A 15,063-nucleotide genomic window follows, 5' to 3' on the forward strand; every position below is an offset into this window, starting at 1 on the left:
TGCCGGGCACCAGCACGCACCAGCACAGCCCATCTGCAAGATCTGCTTCCAGGGCGCTGAGCAGGTAGGGCCCGGCGGGACCCGGGGCAGCCGCGGCGGGGCTCGGGTGAGGATGGTCTGTCTGGTCTCTCGCGACGCCGACTTTCAGCACCACGGACAGCGCTCGCTTCTTGGTGGCACCGCTGTGTGGCTGGTCTGGTCCCTGGACTGAGGTGTGTACTCTGTGCTCGCCTTTCCATTTCTGTGTAGGCAGATGAAAATGTCCCGGTGACGACTACAGGGTTTGACCTGCACTTTTTTCCCCCTGTCTGGTTTTGCAGTTACACATTCCTCAGGTGTTTTAATGATACTGCCGTATCTTTTATTTACCAAATGGATTTTGGTTTATGCATAGAAACAAACCTATGTCCTTTTTCTACAAATGTATCCTGAGGCAGATTGTCTTAGAATACAAACTGGGGTGAGTCATGTCAAAACCAGAAGGGCAGCGCCTTTCCTTCTTGCAAATTTTGGTGACTTCATCTCATGATGTGATAAGCGTGTTACACTTCCACAGGAGAAATAGGAATGTACTTTTGCCCTGTGAAAGAGGGGCTATTTAGACAACTACGTACTTTGTATTTTATTAGAATCAATTCTAAAATATAAACTCCATTAGAGGTGCATGCGAGTACTTATGGATACATCGGGATAATATATTACTATTACAAAATGTGTGGTCTGAGAAAACATTAGGTTTAATATTTTTAAAAGTAAGGAAATTGCATAAGAATATGAAGGCTTTCGGGAAATATAGTGCCCCAAGTCAATATTTATGATGCTACCTTTAGAAGAAAATAAAAGCATCAAGCTGTTGCAAGCTGCTTTCTGGGATGCCATGCATTTCTTCTTTAGCAATGATTAAGAATAACTGCAGAGGAAATGCATCTGACCATCCACTTAAAAGTTATTAAAGAGATTTAATAGTACAGCTTTCCCCTAGGAGTATTGGGAGCTACATCTTGCAGACAGTTTGTATGTTGGTAGAACATTTATGTCATAACTCTAAGCAATATCTTTGAAATAGTTTTAAGACTTCAGTTTCATTCTCATCAGAGGTATAAAAATTTACTTTCATTTTCTAGGATACAGTTTGAAGTGGGTAACTGGCTTTGAAAGAGAAGAAAGCAAGTGTTAGATTTTTAAAATAGAGACACAAATATAAACATTCACACTGAGCTGTCTTGTTTTCAGGGGGAGCTGTTGAACCCCTGCCGATGTGATGGGTCAGTTCGGTATACACACCAGCTGTGCCTGCTAAAGTGGATCAGTGAGAGGGGTTCCTGGACCTGTGAACTCTGCTGTTACAGATACCATGTCATAGCCATTAAAATGAAACAACCTTGCCAGGTAAACATTTGTGACATTTTTTTCCCCCTGAAATAATGTTGCTAAACATATGTGCACTTGAATTTAGCTATTACTGGGGTTATTTACATATGCTACTTAAAAACATGTTACACAACTCATGGTAAAATCAAGATTTAGAATTTGTAGAGATGTTCTTTGAGAATTCTGCGACATTGGTATCTGAGAAACTCAAAATACATTTTATCAAATGGTTTCCTTTATTAATTTGTTATTTGTTGATGAAATTGTACCCATCTTTGTTTCTAAAACGAAAGGTTGGTAAAATGTCTTATACTCCAATTAAATCAATTTTATTAGTTAGACATGTTCACAATTTATTGTAGAAACACTTTGTTAATTTCAGCACTGAAAACCTGGATGAGCTCAAGTTATGTAAAACAAATGCAAGTAAAGCAGAACTTTACTAGTCTGGAAACTTAGATTGTCCCCTTATTCAAAGAATAATGAATAGAACCTAGTCCTAATCTGAATACTTTTTCCACGTCACTAGGCTTTCTTTTTCATACGAAGTTTTTTTTTTTCACAGTTAGCTTTTGATTACTTGCATTCTTTGCTGTGGTCATCTGTATAGTAGATGCAGAAGTATTCCCAGCAGTTACTCTCAATAATGTTACTGAAGTGGTATATATTCTTAAACTTTTTTTGTGTGTATAATGAAATAATAGCACAATACCCATAAACCTGCAAATGCCCTTGGAAAAACAAGCTTTTTTTTTGGTCATGATGGAACTGATTCAGTCCTTTGAAAACACTGATGTAAATAACATAAAATGCAAAATAGTGAGGATGACATCTTAAACTAAAGCAGAATAGTGTGTAATTGACAAGATCTATAGTGACATAGGGCCAAAGTTAGACAGACATAAAAGAGTAGGGTTCAAAGCACAGAGACAAAGGAGATAATGGAAGGGAAAGGAAGAAGGAATTGAAAAGTTAGGGAGGAAAGAAAATCATAAAATCTAATGGTCCATGTTTCTATTTAAAACACCAAATTTAGCCCAGCCAGTGTTGCTCAGTGGTTGAACCAGGAGGTCGTGGTTCAATTCCCGGTCAGGGCACATGCCCAGGTTGTGGGCTTGATCCCTAGTGTGGGATGTGCAGGAGGCAGCTGATCAATGATTCTCTCATATCATTGATGTTTCTCTCTCACTCCCTCTCTCTTCCTCTCTGATATAAATAAAAACATATTTTAAAAAAATATCAAATTTAGTTTGTATTGAGCAGTATAAGATAGGTGAAATTTTTATTCTTTGCAGAGGAAATCTGAAAGATGAATTACTACTGCATTAATAATTTAAATTTCATAGTTTTTAATTTATGTATCCTTCACATAATTTGCAATTAATTTGCATCTTTGATTGTCACCAGTTAAGGCATGATTATCAGGCATGAAATGAAAATATCAATTTTTTCAAGCTGACCTAAGGCTTATAAGTAATTTGAAAAGAAAAAGAATAACTAATGTGGATGAGTGATGTTATCATGCTGAAGATAGGCATGAACCTGACACATTTTCCCAGAACTTCTAATTGATTGAGCTCTTTGGGTATAAATTTATGGATCCATCATAGTTGTCTTGAAAAACAGATGGAACCATGTCCAAAGGTCAGAATATGAGTAGTATAATTGAATCTACAATAATTTTGTGAATTAATATGTGGAAATGACAAATAGAGAGCTTTGGGGCTCTAGTGAAAAATCTCATGAAAAGTGCTGTAGTTGCATGTTCAAGAGCTGAGCTAGAATACCAATATTTTAAAAGCTTAAACTTACCCTACTCTGTATTAATTCATTTGGGATGATTACTTTTGAAGAAAGTAGATATAGATCCTTGATATAATTTTAAACTGTAAAAGAGCCAATGTGCTGGGGCAAAAATACAATTTACTAGTAATTCTAATCCTATAGCAAAATGAATTAATTACAACTATATTTCGCTTATTTAAGAAATATTTAATAATTATTTTAACAAAAGCAATTTTTCCAGAGTATGTATATGAGATAGCCAAAAAAATCCAACCAAAACAATAAATTAACCCAGTATTAAGGATTAATTTTATGACCTATGTAAATACTACCATGATCTGTAACTTGATCTGTTTATTTTAGTGACCTAGAAAATAATATTTAAAAACAAAGTTGATATGAGTGTGATGATAGCTTAGATCATGCCAGAGAAAAGAGCTTTCCAGGACTGCAGGGTATGTATGTAAAGCTCAATCCTCTTAATGGACAGAAATCAGTTATAAAGTTCCCAAAGTGTGGATCCTTATACCTGGGAGTAGTTTATCCTCAATGAAGTTTGAATAATTGTCAGACATTTCTGTTATGAATGACCCATAAACGGAGCATTTACTCTGATTTTTTGGTTTTCTCCTGTGCTGCTGTGAGGTCAGTTAGCTTTAGCATTTATTACAGTCACTGTGGTATGGCAGACATCGAATAAGCAGCATGTTGTGGCCCTCACCTTCACTTTCCACATCCTTCTGTCCCAAGTATAGAGCCTTCACATAGCTTTGAGCGGGTGGTTTCTTGAACATAAAACTGACTAGAGAATAAATAATGAGAACATTTTCTGAGTTCTTACTCTGTGCCAGGCACTGTTCTAAGTGCTCTACATGTATGTACCAATATTGATATTTAATCTTAATAACAAACCTAAGAGATAGGGAATATTACTATCTCTACTTTATACAAAGGGAAACTGAGGCACAGAAAAGTAAAGGAGCTTCCACTTGATACATATCCAGTAAAAGGCAAAATCAGGATTCAAGCTTAGTCTGGTTCCTAGGTCCATGGTCTTAGCTGCCATGCTTTATACTGGAAAGGGTTCTTCTCAACTCCATCGTAGCCAACCTCACGTTTTTGAGTCAAGCAGCAACTGGTTTCAACCTGGTCTCTAAGATGGTCTAGAAAGGCATTGGCTGTCTATTGCTGCATAGCAAACCATCTCAAATAATCAGTGGTGTAAACAACTATCATTTATTGCCCCTTTGGGTTGATTGAGGTCAGCTGGGAGGTTCTGCACATGTGGCATCATCTGGAGCTGACTTCATCCAGAGGTCTGACTGGATTGAGACATCCAGGAGGGCTTACTCATTTCACTCATTCTTGGTGCTGGCGGTTGGCTGGGAGCTCAGTTGGGGCTGTCAACTAGTGCTTCAGTTCTCTTCCTATGTAACTTAGACATCTCACAATATTGGGTTGGGTTCCAAGAAAGCAGAAGTCACAGATCTTAAGGCCCGACCTTGGGAGTGACTGTTTCGTGTCTGCTGCTTTCTCCTGATTAAAGCAAGCCACAGGACCAACTCAGACTCAAGAGAAGGGAAAATGGACTCTACCTCTGGGGTCTGCCCTTTTTAAAAAAGAGTAGCTATCTTTAATTTACCATAGGAGCTAGCTTCTGAAATGGCTCTATTTACTTACCCTGGTCTCTGCATTTGGTCCAGACTGGTCAGCAGGCACCCACCATAATTTCTCTCCCAGGGCTCAGAAACAGAGAAGGTTTAGAAAAATGAATGAAAGGTTGACTCCCTCAGCAGTGCTAGACCAATATCCTCAAGGACTTTCAGAAGTGATTATTATCACGCTGTGCCTCCTGCTGTGCAGAGGGACCTGGGGACAGGAGGGAAAGGAGCAGTTAGCCAGGAAGCAGATGTGTGTGAGGGAAATATGCTGCCATGAGTCTACAACCTTAGTTTTACTTGTTTTTCTCATTGAGATTAGAAGTTTTTGAACGTTTGGGTCTAAACCTCCCCATTTCATGGGATTTCAGTGATGCTCAACAACATGACCCAATAGAAAACTGATGTATCTTCTATAACATTTTTAAATGTTAATTGCTGTATTACTAGCAGAAGTTAATTAAGACATTTGAAGTAATTAACATGCATTCACCCTCCTACCTACTTCTAGAATGTATTTTATTGATTAACATAGTCAAGATGATGCATTAATATTAATGTACGAGTAAAAGCCAATTCTGTTTTGAATCTCATAGTGTGGCAAAAAATTTGTAAAATGTAAGAACACATAAGATCAAAGATATATTTTAGATGTGACATAGTAAACTAATTAAGCTATATTCAACTTTGTGAATGCTTCAATACTTTGTCAAGAAATATAGGTGCTTGAAGAGATAATATTTACTAGATAAAGTATTATACGGGAAACTTCAAACTTCCTGTGCGAAACGAACTGTATTTTCTAAACATAGAAAATACAATGTAAGTGGATGGTAAGAGCTATATTACCTGGGGACAAGTTACTTTAACTCCTTGTGCCTCAGTTAAATAATCTTCAGAAGATAATAATGGCACCTATTTTATACATCATTTTGAGAATGAAATACATAAACATATGTCAAGTGCTTAGAATAGTGCCTGGCCCATTTGAATGTTGGCTGTGATTGTTATTACATGTTCAAACAGAGCGCCCAAACCCCCTGCTCTCTGCAACGACGCTCACTGGCCCCTGTGGTTTTCTTCAGGCTCGTGTCACCCAAGTGAAGTTAATGACTCCTCTTTTCATTTCATTCTTTATCCCTGGGTTTTTGCTCCCTTTTCCTGTAAGAGCCCATCTAAGTTTCTGGCCAAACTTGTTACTATAAATAATGAATGGACCAGCATTTTAAAAATCAGGTGTAATGAGATATAGTGGTCTCAGCACAGGGGAGCATATTTACTCTCCAGATGTCCCTCCCTGTGGGACTCTGGGTCTCTGCTGGAGGTATGAGACGCTTTTATATGTGGCCAAGCAACAGGGCAGTGCTATTCAGGGAGCTCAAGCAGCCTTGGTTTGTTTACACTTTGGCAGGAGGTGGGGGAGCCCAGAGATCCCCGGGGTAGCCATGAAGGGGCACAGGCAGGTGACCAAGCATCAGTCCTGAATAGTGGCGTCCATCAGATTTCCTTTCTCCTCCTTTGTTGCTCAGAGCACGAGAGGAAAGGGCTGGGAAGGGACTTGCCTGGAAGGGATGGAGACTTACAAGTAGGCCATGTACCTTGCAGAGATTAGGCCCCTGGCCATTTTTATTAACCTCTAACATTTTTATTAGCCTTCTTACTGCTTTTCCTTTGAACACTTATCATGTGCTGTCAGCAACAGGTCTCACACCAGTGAGAATGACAAGAGAGTCTCCTAGGAAGGAAAATAACTTGAGAGTATTTTTCATTTTTACCCATATTCTGAAAGCCCTGGGATTCATCATGACAGTTTTGAATCAGAGAGGAAGTTGGCACCAGGTAGGTTCATCTTGGCAAAGGTTCTAAGATACAGCTTCTGGATGTATCTGTAACGTCTTTATAGAACTTTAATTAACTTCTTGAGCACCCTGGCATCATTATTTTCCTAATAGGGCTCTGTCATGAAAGGGGTATTTTCACCTTCAGGAGTGATTAAGTTGTTCTCATGACGGAGCTGATGCACTGGGAGAGAAGCTGACAAATTACCCCTGAAAATTGACTATGATTAGAAAATGTATTAAGAAAACATCAGAGCATGAACCTTATCAGTACTGCATGCTGTCATTTGTAAAACTTCAAGGCATTTGCATTTTACGGATTAAAATGCCTGCATGCATACAACCTGGTTGACATAGCGAGCCACCGCTTTTCCCTTTTCTCAGTTACTAATGTTCTCTGTGGGTTTAATAGCAAATGGCAAGCTGAGAGGAAGCTTTTCACTGCCATGTCTGAACAACAGAGAAACAATGTTAAATGTAATATTTAAATGCATATACTGGCAGATTTTATGGTATTTAAATGTCAAAATAAAGGACATATTACAAGGCAGTTCGCTTGCCTTTAAAAGTATCTGTTTTCATTTGCTTACTAATTTTTAAAACATAAATGCTCATTTTACTCACTAGAGAGATTAATGATTCTCTACTGAATAAAATATGGAAATTATTCTCTGCCTACTACTTCTAGCTGTCTTATTTATTGTATAGGCTACATGATTTTACAGTTTGTCTTAAAGTCAGATGGTTCTGAGATGGTATTAAAAAGAGTGGGAGTCCATGTAGGGCTTTGTGTGTGGTGTTTGCGTTTACACTTTAGAGAAAGAGGATTGAGGATGATGTCCCAATGGATGAAACTCTCTAGAACTTTCTTCTCCACGTGTATCTGCTTTTCCACGTGTATCTATTTTCCTAGGTCTTTTTAGTGCATGTCCCTTTGACACCTTTCTCTTTGTTCTTTTGGTTCCTTCACTCAGCTGCCTGTAGGAGAAAGAACCTCTTCCTGGGTGGAGCTGGGCATTCTTACTGGTCAAAGAAGTTAGAGGGGTAAGATTTGGGAGTGATTGGGCAGAGGAATCTTGTGGTGGCTCCAAAAGGTTGTCATCTGATAACATTTATCTCGTTATTTAAACCAAAGGTCAGCAAATCTGTTCTCTGGGTAGTAAATATTTTAGGTTTTAAGGGCCACCCTAACCACTGTCCCAGTAGAAAAGCAGTAATAGACACTATATAAATGAATGACATGTTTGTGTTCCAGTAAAACTTTAATTGTACACCTGACATTTGAATTTCGTATAACCTCGGTGCATCAGGAACTAGAGTCCTCCCTTTGCTTCCCCCTTCCCCCAACCCTTTAACATTGAAAAGCTGCTGGACAACACAAAAACAGGTGGTGACCTGGATTTGGCCCACCTGGATTTGGCAGTAATTTGCCAACCTCTGATATAAACAACTGGCATATTGATATGGACTTAGGTGCTTTCTAACCTCTTAGAAAGTCCAGTGAGTGAAGTGTTTTACAATTTTCATATGTTCCTTTGTAATGTTCAGTGAGGTCATTATAAGCTTATGCCATTCACAAAATGGTGATAGTGTAGCTCTATAACAACATGCTATCAACTCCTTAATTTTAAATATTAACAGCAGTGTGTCTTCTAAATAGTTTTGTGATTGTCTCAGTCTGAAATCTGAAATTTCCAGTAGTTTCAGTTGTCAGAAGCAGAAGGCAGGGACATTCAGAATAAGCCCTCGGTGTCCCTGGAACAGGCTGCCCTCTCCTTTTGGGAAGTTTTGGATGCATTTAAGCAGGTGCTCCCAGGTTCTCTGCAGCCCAGCAGGAGTGCTTAGGATATCTTTTTTAAATGTGTCAAAATGGTACTATTTTTGTTTTCTTGGTGTTTCCAGGTTTGCCTTCTAGGAGGCAAGCATAGTAGTGAGTGGGACAGATTTTTAGAACAAATTGTAGTGAGTGGGACAGATTTCAGAACAAATTATGTAACGCAGGTCAGAAGAGCTTGAGATGCACTTTCTTGGTCACTTTGTGGGCATTTAGTGAATATTTGTGGTATGAATGCATGAATGAATGTTTTTATAAAGTAGAAAGAATCAAGGGGATCATGTTCCTATTTCTGCAGTGAGAAAAAGACTTAAGGAAATCAAGTTGCATTAATTGCGCACACATTTTCCCATCTACTGGCTGTCAATTTTCAACTTACTCCTAAGTTGATCTTCTAATAATGCTATTGTGATCCTGCCTGGGCAAATATATTCGCTTCTTAGACCACAGGAAAAAGCCTTAAGAGCGGGACCTATCTTTAACAACCTAGAATTGAAAAACAAAAGTTTCCAGTGAGACATATCTGCTCCTTTCAAAAAATGAAATGTCAGTGGATGCGAAATTACCCGCGTGTAACACGCCTGGTTTCTTGAGGTTGTCACTGGTTGAAGGATTTCATTTAGCACTTGTTCATAGAATTCAGATAATTTGTTGGAAATTTTACTGTATGATCATGGGTATAGATGAGCTGCTAAGAATGTCTACTGGGAATCATTTTTTTTTGGTGTGAAATCTGCCACCCGGCTGAGAACAAGGTGATGTGTTTTCTTGATGAGTGGTGTGTTTGTACAGTTGTAACATAACTTCAAACATGATTCTCCACTGGCGAATGCAATACTCCAGCACACGGAGATGCATCCAGAGAACTGACTGTTCCCTCCTTGCTCATTTCCTGCTTTGCCTTGGCGTGACTTTGCTGTGATGAGACTGATGTTTACCGAAAAGGTTGGAACAAAGGAAACTGGCTTCTTTCTATTTTCGGACCTTCTAAGAGTAGAATAGGATGACTCTCAGAGCCAAGCAAGACTACTTCCGACCTTTCTGAGTGGCAGGGAGTGGACTGATGAGGAGATAATCACCTACAATTACGAGTAAATGGATGGCTGACACTGAGGACACAGCCAAGAAAAACGGCATGTGACTTGTGCTTTCTGTCTCCTTGGATATTTGACAGCGTCTTCCCTGTGGGCATAAGTCATGGTTCGATAGCTGTTCTATGTGATTTACCAAATGAAATCCCACAGAAGTAGAGGCGGACTGGGAGCAGTCACGTGGGAAGACGTGAAGAAACCTGGAAGCGTTACTACCTGGACCAAGTCAATATGAGAACTTAGTGGGGAGACATTTCTTATTCCATCCTTACTTTAGGTGTGACATGCTCTGAAAATTACCGTCTATAAACCTGCTCTGTCTCCAGTTTTTATCTCTTTGAAATAGTTCATTGTGACTGATGACACCTGGGCCATGTCTCTTTATCTTAGTAACAGAGTTCCATGGCCTTAATGTGCCTTTTAGTTTTGTTTCTCATGTTGGTATGCTAATTATGAGCAAGTGGCCAAGGCTTAATTTGGGCACAGGGGGCCCTCCCCATGTGCATGTAGCTCTTATTACAGGAGCCCTCTCTTCCCCCAGCACTCCTTTGTTATATATGGACTTGCAGTTGTGCTGTGACTCATTTGTGTCATGACTTCGAGTCACAGAATAGTTCACATAAACAAGGAACTATTTCAAGAACTGTACATGCCTTGGTTTGTTCAGCCCATTAAAAAAAAGATGTTAAAAGCACAACCTCTCTCACAACTATCAGTGGATTTTACTTAATTTGTGTGGAATAACATTCCAGAAACCACATGAACTAGTTTTGCTTTTTTCTCTGCCTCCAATCCCCCGTATTAATTTCTTTTCTATATTACATTTGCAGATTTTTAACACAAATGCGCATGTAAGTGCCCTCTATTAATTTAAAGGAAAATATAGAAAATAAAAAGCTTATAGAATAGAAAAGAGCACAGGATTTTCCAGGCATATATTGGGCATTCAGTAAATATTTGTTTTATCCTCTCCCTTCCATCTCTTCCTGGTCTTGACAACATCACACCCTTATTTTGGGGGGGATGGGCAAGCAGATGGGAGGTTTCCAGGAGGAACCTCCAGTCCTTTGGAAAGAAAGTAACAATAAAGGGTGATCATCCTTACCTACATTGTGTTCTCTAGGAGCCAGCATGCCCAAGTTCAAATCTGGAAGTGGAAGGAAAATCTTGAATGCAAAACCATCTTTCATTGTTCTCTCAAATTGTCTTTCTTTCCCTTTCATGGTAGACTTTGGGTCATACTGCCATTGCTTCTATTAAAGTCATTTCACATATAGACAAGACTTTCCAGCAGTTTGAGAAGTACTAGTAGGAAGTAGAAAAATGTGAAGCCAACAAGAGTAGAACCAATTTTACCAAAATTTGTTGGGTAGCTTTGGGTGACACATGGCTTGTAGACAGTGGGGGTAGATTTTGAAACCTTTATGAGTAGTTTAGTGAAACATGTAAGAATGGGGGACAAGTCTCGCTACTTCCTGTCTGTCTATTCTCTCTCTCCTGCACCCTACTACGACTAAAGGTAGTATTGGTAGCAGAAAAGGAAATTTGAGAGAGAAATATGTTGCTTCATTTTGGACATGATTAAGCTCCCCTAGAGTAAACTTTTGGAGAAAAATACTAACCATTCTTTGAATTGCCTGTGGGAAAAATTTCAATGCTGAGTGATGAATGCATGGAGATGAATAACATAACGGCATAGTGATGGATTAATATGTGTTTATTTTTGGTCTACAAAATGATTTTTTTTCATGTCAAGGGATAGCCACAAAATATTTTATCTTTGTTTTTCTACTGTGAATTACATAAACAATACTTTCTTATTGGTTATTTTTTTACTCATTGAACAAATTTACCAGTACTATTTAGCAGACACTCTTCTAGAAGCGATAGCTACAGCGTTTGTTAAAAGGGGACGTCTGCTTCTAAATTTAAATTGTTGACAGTGAGGGTCAGGTAGTAAACAACTAGATTGTGTTAATAACTGGGTGATTAACAAAGGATATGCTAGAATGAACCATGTGATATTGGATCAGAGTGTGAAACATCAGTGTAAACTCATGTTTTGCTTAGTATAGATACAAATGGTTACATATAAAAATATTTATAGAGATGTGCTTAGTCATGGGTTAGTATACAAACATGCATTTCTCAGGCCTTAGAGTTACACTCCAATAATAGAAAGCTTACCTAGCACTAGATCTTGGAACATATCCTCTGAAGATAAGGAGAGACTACTGTAAAAGAATTAGTAAATTAATTAGTAGTAAGTCCTAAGGAAAAAAAAAACATTGGACAAAAAAGGGGACAGGAAATGTCAAGAAGCGTGGAGAAATTTTTAGATTAGGGTGGTTAGGTAAGGCTGGCAATCCTTGATCTTTGACATTGGCAGAAATTATTCATCTGTGGCTTTTTAGAAATAGGGTATGTTGGTGAATGTTTACCATGATTGGTTTTCCCACTGAAGTACATTTCATTCCGAGTTTTCTGTGAGTGAACTGGAGAGGTCACTATTGACAGCCTACAGTTTTATAATTTGCTTCAATATATTAAATGTCTCAATAGGGGGCCCAATTTTCTTGACCCATTTGTATATCCTGGATATTATTGTGAGTATTCAAGACATTGATTTTTAAGAATACAGTCAGACAGACTAAGGGAAAAAGACTAGTGAGAAATGTATTCTAGATTCTAAGAATGACAGATGCTCAATTTGTTCTTCCTGAGTTATTTAAATTATTTATGTGGCCACGTTCACTGTTCAATCTACAGAATTATCAAGAGGTTAGGGTTGAAATAAAAGCCATCATATATGAGAAATGTGGCCTATTTTGGATTTTAATTAGTTTTATATTGATTTTTATTAATATACTAATAATAAAACAAGTAGAAAGCTAATATTGGGCTTATTTTTTTCTTGGACAAGTACATTTTGTTTTTTCTGTTAAAAAACACATTTTATGAGATGGATTGTTTTTAAGAGAAGCTCTATCGTCTTACTGGATGTCATCTAGGAAACTTGGCTATTTGGAGAATGAATGTTTCAGGCTGTAATTTTCAAGGTAATGTAATTGGTCTTGTACATGACATGGCCACTATGAAAGTCATGCAATGACTTACAGGGGGGAAATGACTTTTTATGTTGCTCCCGGAGCTATAGAAATTGACATTTGGACTTCCAAAATCTATTTGAAATAAATGACTTCCATTAATCAGTGCACTGAGATGCTGGGCAGCCCATCTTTTTTGCATCTCCATCATTGACAGAGAATATGAACATAAAGGAGTTTTGAAGGGTGAAGAAGACTCCTTCCTCCTCTCAGAAAACATTTAATAATATGGGGACATTTTGCTTGAGTTTATGGTACTTAGTTAACCAAAATGGAGTAATCAGTTCCCCAAATTTGATGGGAAATGTCATCCGTAACTTAAAACCTTTAGCTTTCAAAGGCCATAAGCATAAGCAGGTTATTAAGAATCTTTTATTCAGGAGACAAGTGATGATAATTTCATGGTTATTGAGGCACAAACAAACACAGGAAATAGATCATGCTTAGAGTAAGTGTTATTCATGGGGCCCCTGTCTGGGTTCCCAGTATTTGTTTGATTGCCTTAGCAGTAGACTCATTTAGATCAACTGTTAAAAGTTCAAAAACTTTCAAAAAGTTCAAAGACTTTCAGTCAGTAGCAGCAGATTTTGAGGGCTTATATATTGGTGGTATCCCTTTCTCCAATTAGATGTTAGAAGAGCTTCACTATGCAACTCTGCCCTCTAGTGTTTCCTGTTAACTAGTCATGTCCTTGAAATTTGACCCATGGTGCACTAGGTTAGAGATATTGCTATATATATTTTATCTTGTTTGAAAATAAATTTGGTCCAGGCTCCACTTACTTAAAAGGTTTTGATATCTGTTATTATTCACATAATTTGTTTCAAAAAAAGATGCATTTTTAAAAAATCTACTTAGCTTTTGATTAAATCAAATGTTTTCTGTTTTCTTTATTGTACTTTGCAATTTTTGAGGGTTTGATTTTAGTCTGTTCAGAGATTTTGAAAAGCTACTTCTTAAATAGTTTAAGAATATAAAGTGTGAACTCAAGCAGAATGTTAAATCCATTTAAAGTTATTTTAGGGATTGCATTCAAATTTTGATTGCCTATTGACTATCTGGAAGCAACAAGTTTAAATAGAAGATAATTGTAACAGCTAGTGGTTTCTGCCAAAATATTTGTAATATATTGAAAATTCAGTATTTTAGATATTTTTGTTAAATAAGACAAAAAGAATATCCCTTATTTGAATTCATGTAACTAAAAATAACCATTGACCAAATATTGGGGCAGTTTGGATATTTGAAACAGAAACAGTAATTGCATTTTGGTTTTTATTTGGCTTTAGTTTTCTCGAAGAGCAACTTTTATTTTGCTTAGGACAACATTTTTAAAGAGAATTAGATGAGAAGCAATTTTCATGATGTAAAACTTATGGACTATATTTGAAAATGAGGTTTTTAATTGCCGATTGTTTTACTAATGGCAAGCCGTCTGGCTTGAGGGGGAAAAAATTCCCAAGCAGCTTAAGTTCTTAGTTAACAACTAGAGGAACCTCAATTAAGTAGTAACTATTGAGGCACCCACCAGCCACCTGCGAAGATTCATGTTGGTGGGAGGTGTGGAGAATGAGTCTCTGGCTGATTGTGAGTCCCTAGGAAAAGCTCTGTACCTTGGAAATAACTGGGAATAACACAGAAATAGAGGAGGGACCAAGGATATATATTCTATATAATAGAAGCCTAATATGCTAAGTGTCTGGTCATCTGGTCATCTGTTCAACCGATCAACGCATAATATGCTAATGGTATGCTAAGGCCACTCAACTGCTCATGATGACATGCACTGACCACCAGGGGGCAGACAGTCAACCGGTCGACCAGTCGACCAGTCACTGTGATGTATATTGACCACCAAGGGGCAGTCGCTTGCTGCTGGAGTCCTGACGATTGGGGACTGAGCTAGATGGGCCTGACACACCCTGGAGCCCTCCCGTGGTCCCTCCCGGCTGGCCATTCTCCTGTATTCCTCCCCGGCCCAAATTGTGCACCGGTGGGGTCCCTCAGCCTGGCCTGTGCCCTCTCCCAATCCAGTACCCCTCGGGGATTGTTGGCAAGCTGGTTTCTGCTGGATCCCGCAGGCCAGGCTAAGGGACCCCACTGGTGCACAAATTTTATATATATACTAGAGGCCCGGTGCACAAAAATTTGTGCACTTGAGGGGGAGGGGGGATCCCTCAGCCCGGCCTGTGCCCTCTCGCAGTCTGGGACCCCTTGGGAGATAACGACCTGCTGGCTTAGGCCTGCTCCCGGGTGGCAGAGGGCAGGCCCAATCCCTAGGTGCAGCCCCTGGTCGGGCTCAGAGCAGGGCCGATTGAGGAGTTGGGGCGCCGCCCCCTGTCATGCACAGAGCAGGGCGGATCGGGAGGTTGCGATGCC

At 38.8% G+C, this 15,063-nt stretch overlaps 1 protein-coding gene across 2 annotated transcripts in view; it reads left to right on the forward strand.

Moving 5' to 3' along the window:
* MARCH11 (membrane-associated ring finger (C3HC4) 11) overlaps nucleotides 1–15,063 on the forward strand; it is a 157,781-nt gene that overhangs the window by 64,365 nt on the left and 78,353 nt on the right. Inside the window, exons 1-2 of one of the 2 annotated variants that reach the window (XM_014546338.1) lie at nucleotides 324–354; nucleotides 1,234–1,389. In XM_014546338.1, the coding sequence (XP_014401824.1) occupies nucleotides 1,372–1,389 (18 nt within the window). In that variant the 5' untranslated portion in view covers nucleotides 324–354; nucleotides 1,234–1,371. Of the gene's footprint in view, nucleotides 1–323; nucleotides 355–1,233; nucleotides 1,390–15,063 lie in introns of those variants that run through there. The other variant, XM_014546336.1, reaches the window with a different exon arrangement.

The sequence above is a fragment of the Myotis brandtii genome, unplaced genomic scaffold (assembly GCF_000412655.1).
Source record: "Myotis brandtii unplaced genomic scaffold, ASM41265v1 scaffold440, whole genome shotgun sequence".
NCBI classification, from domain to species: Eukaryota; Metazoa; Chordata; class Mammalia; order Chiroptera; family Vespertilionidae; genus Myotis; species Myotis brandtii.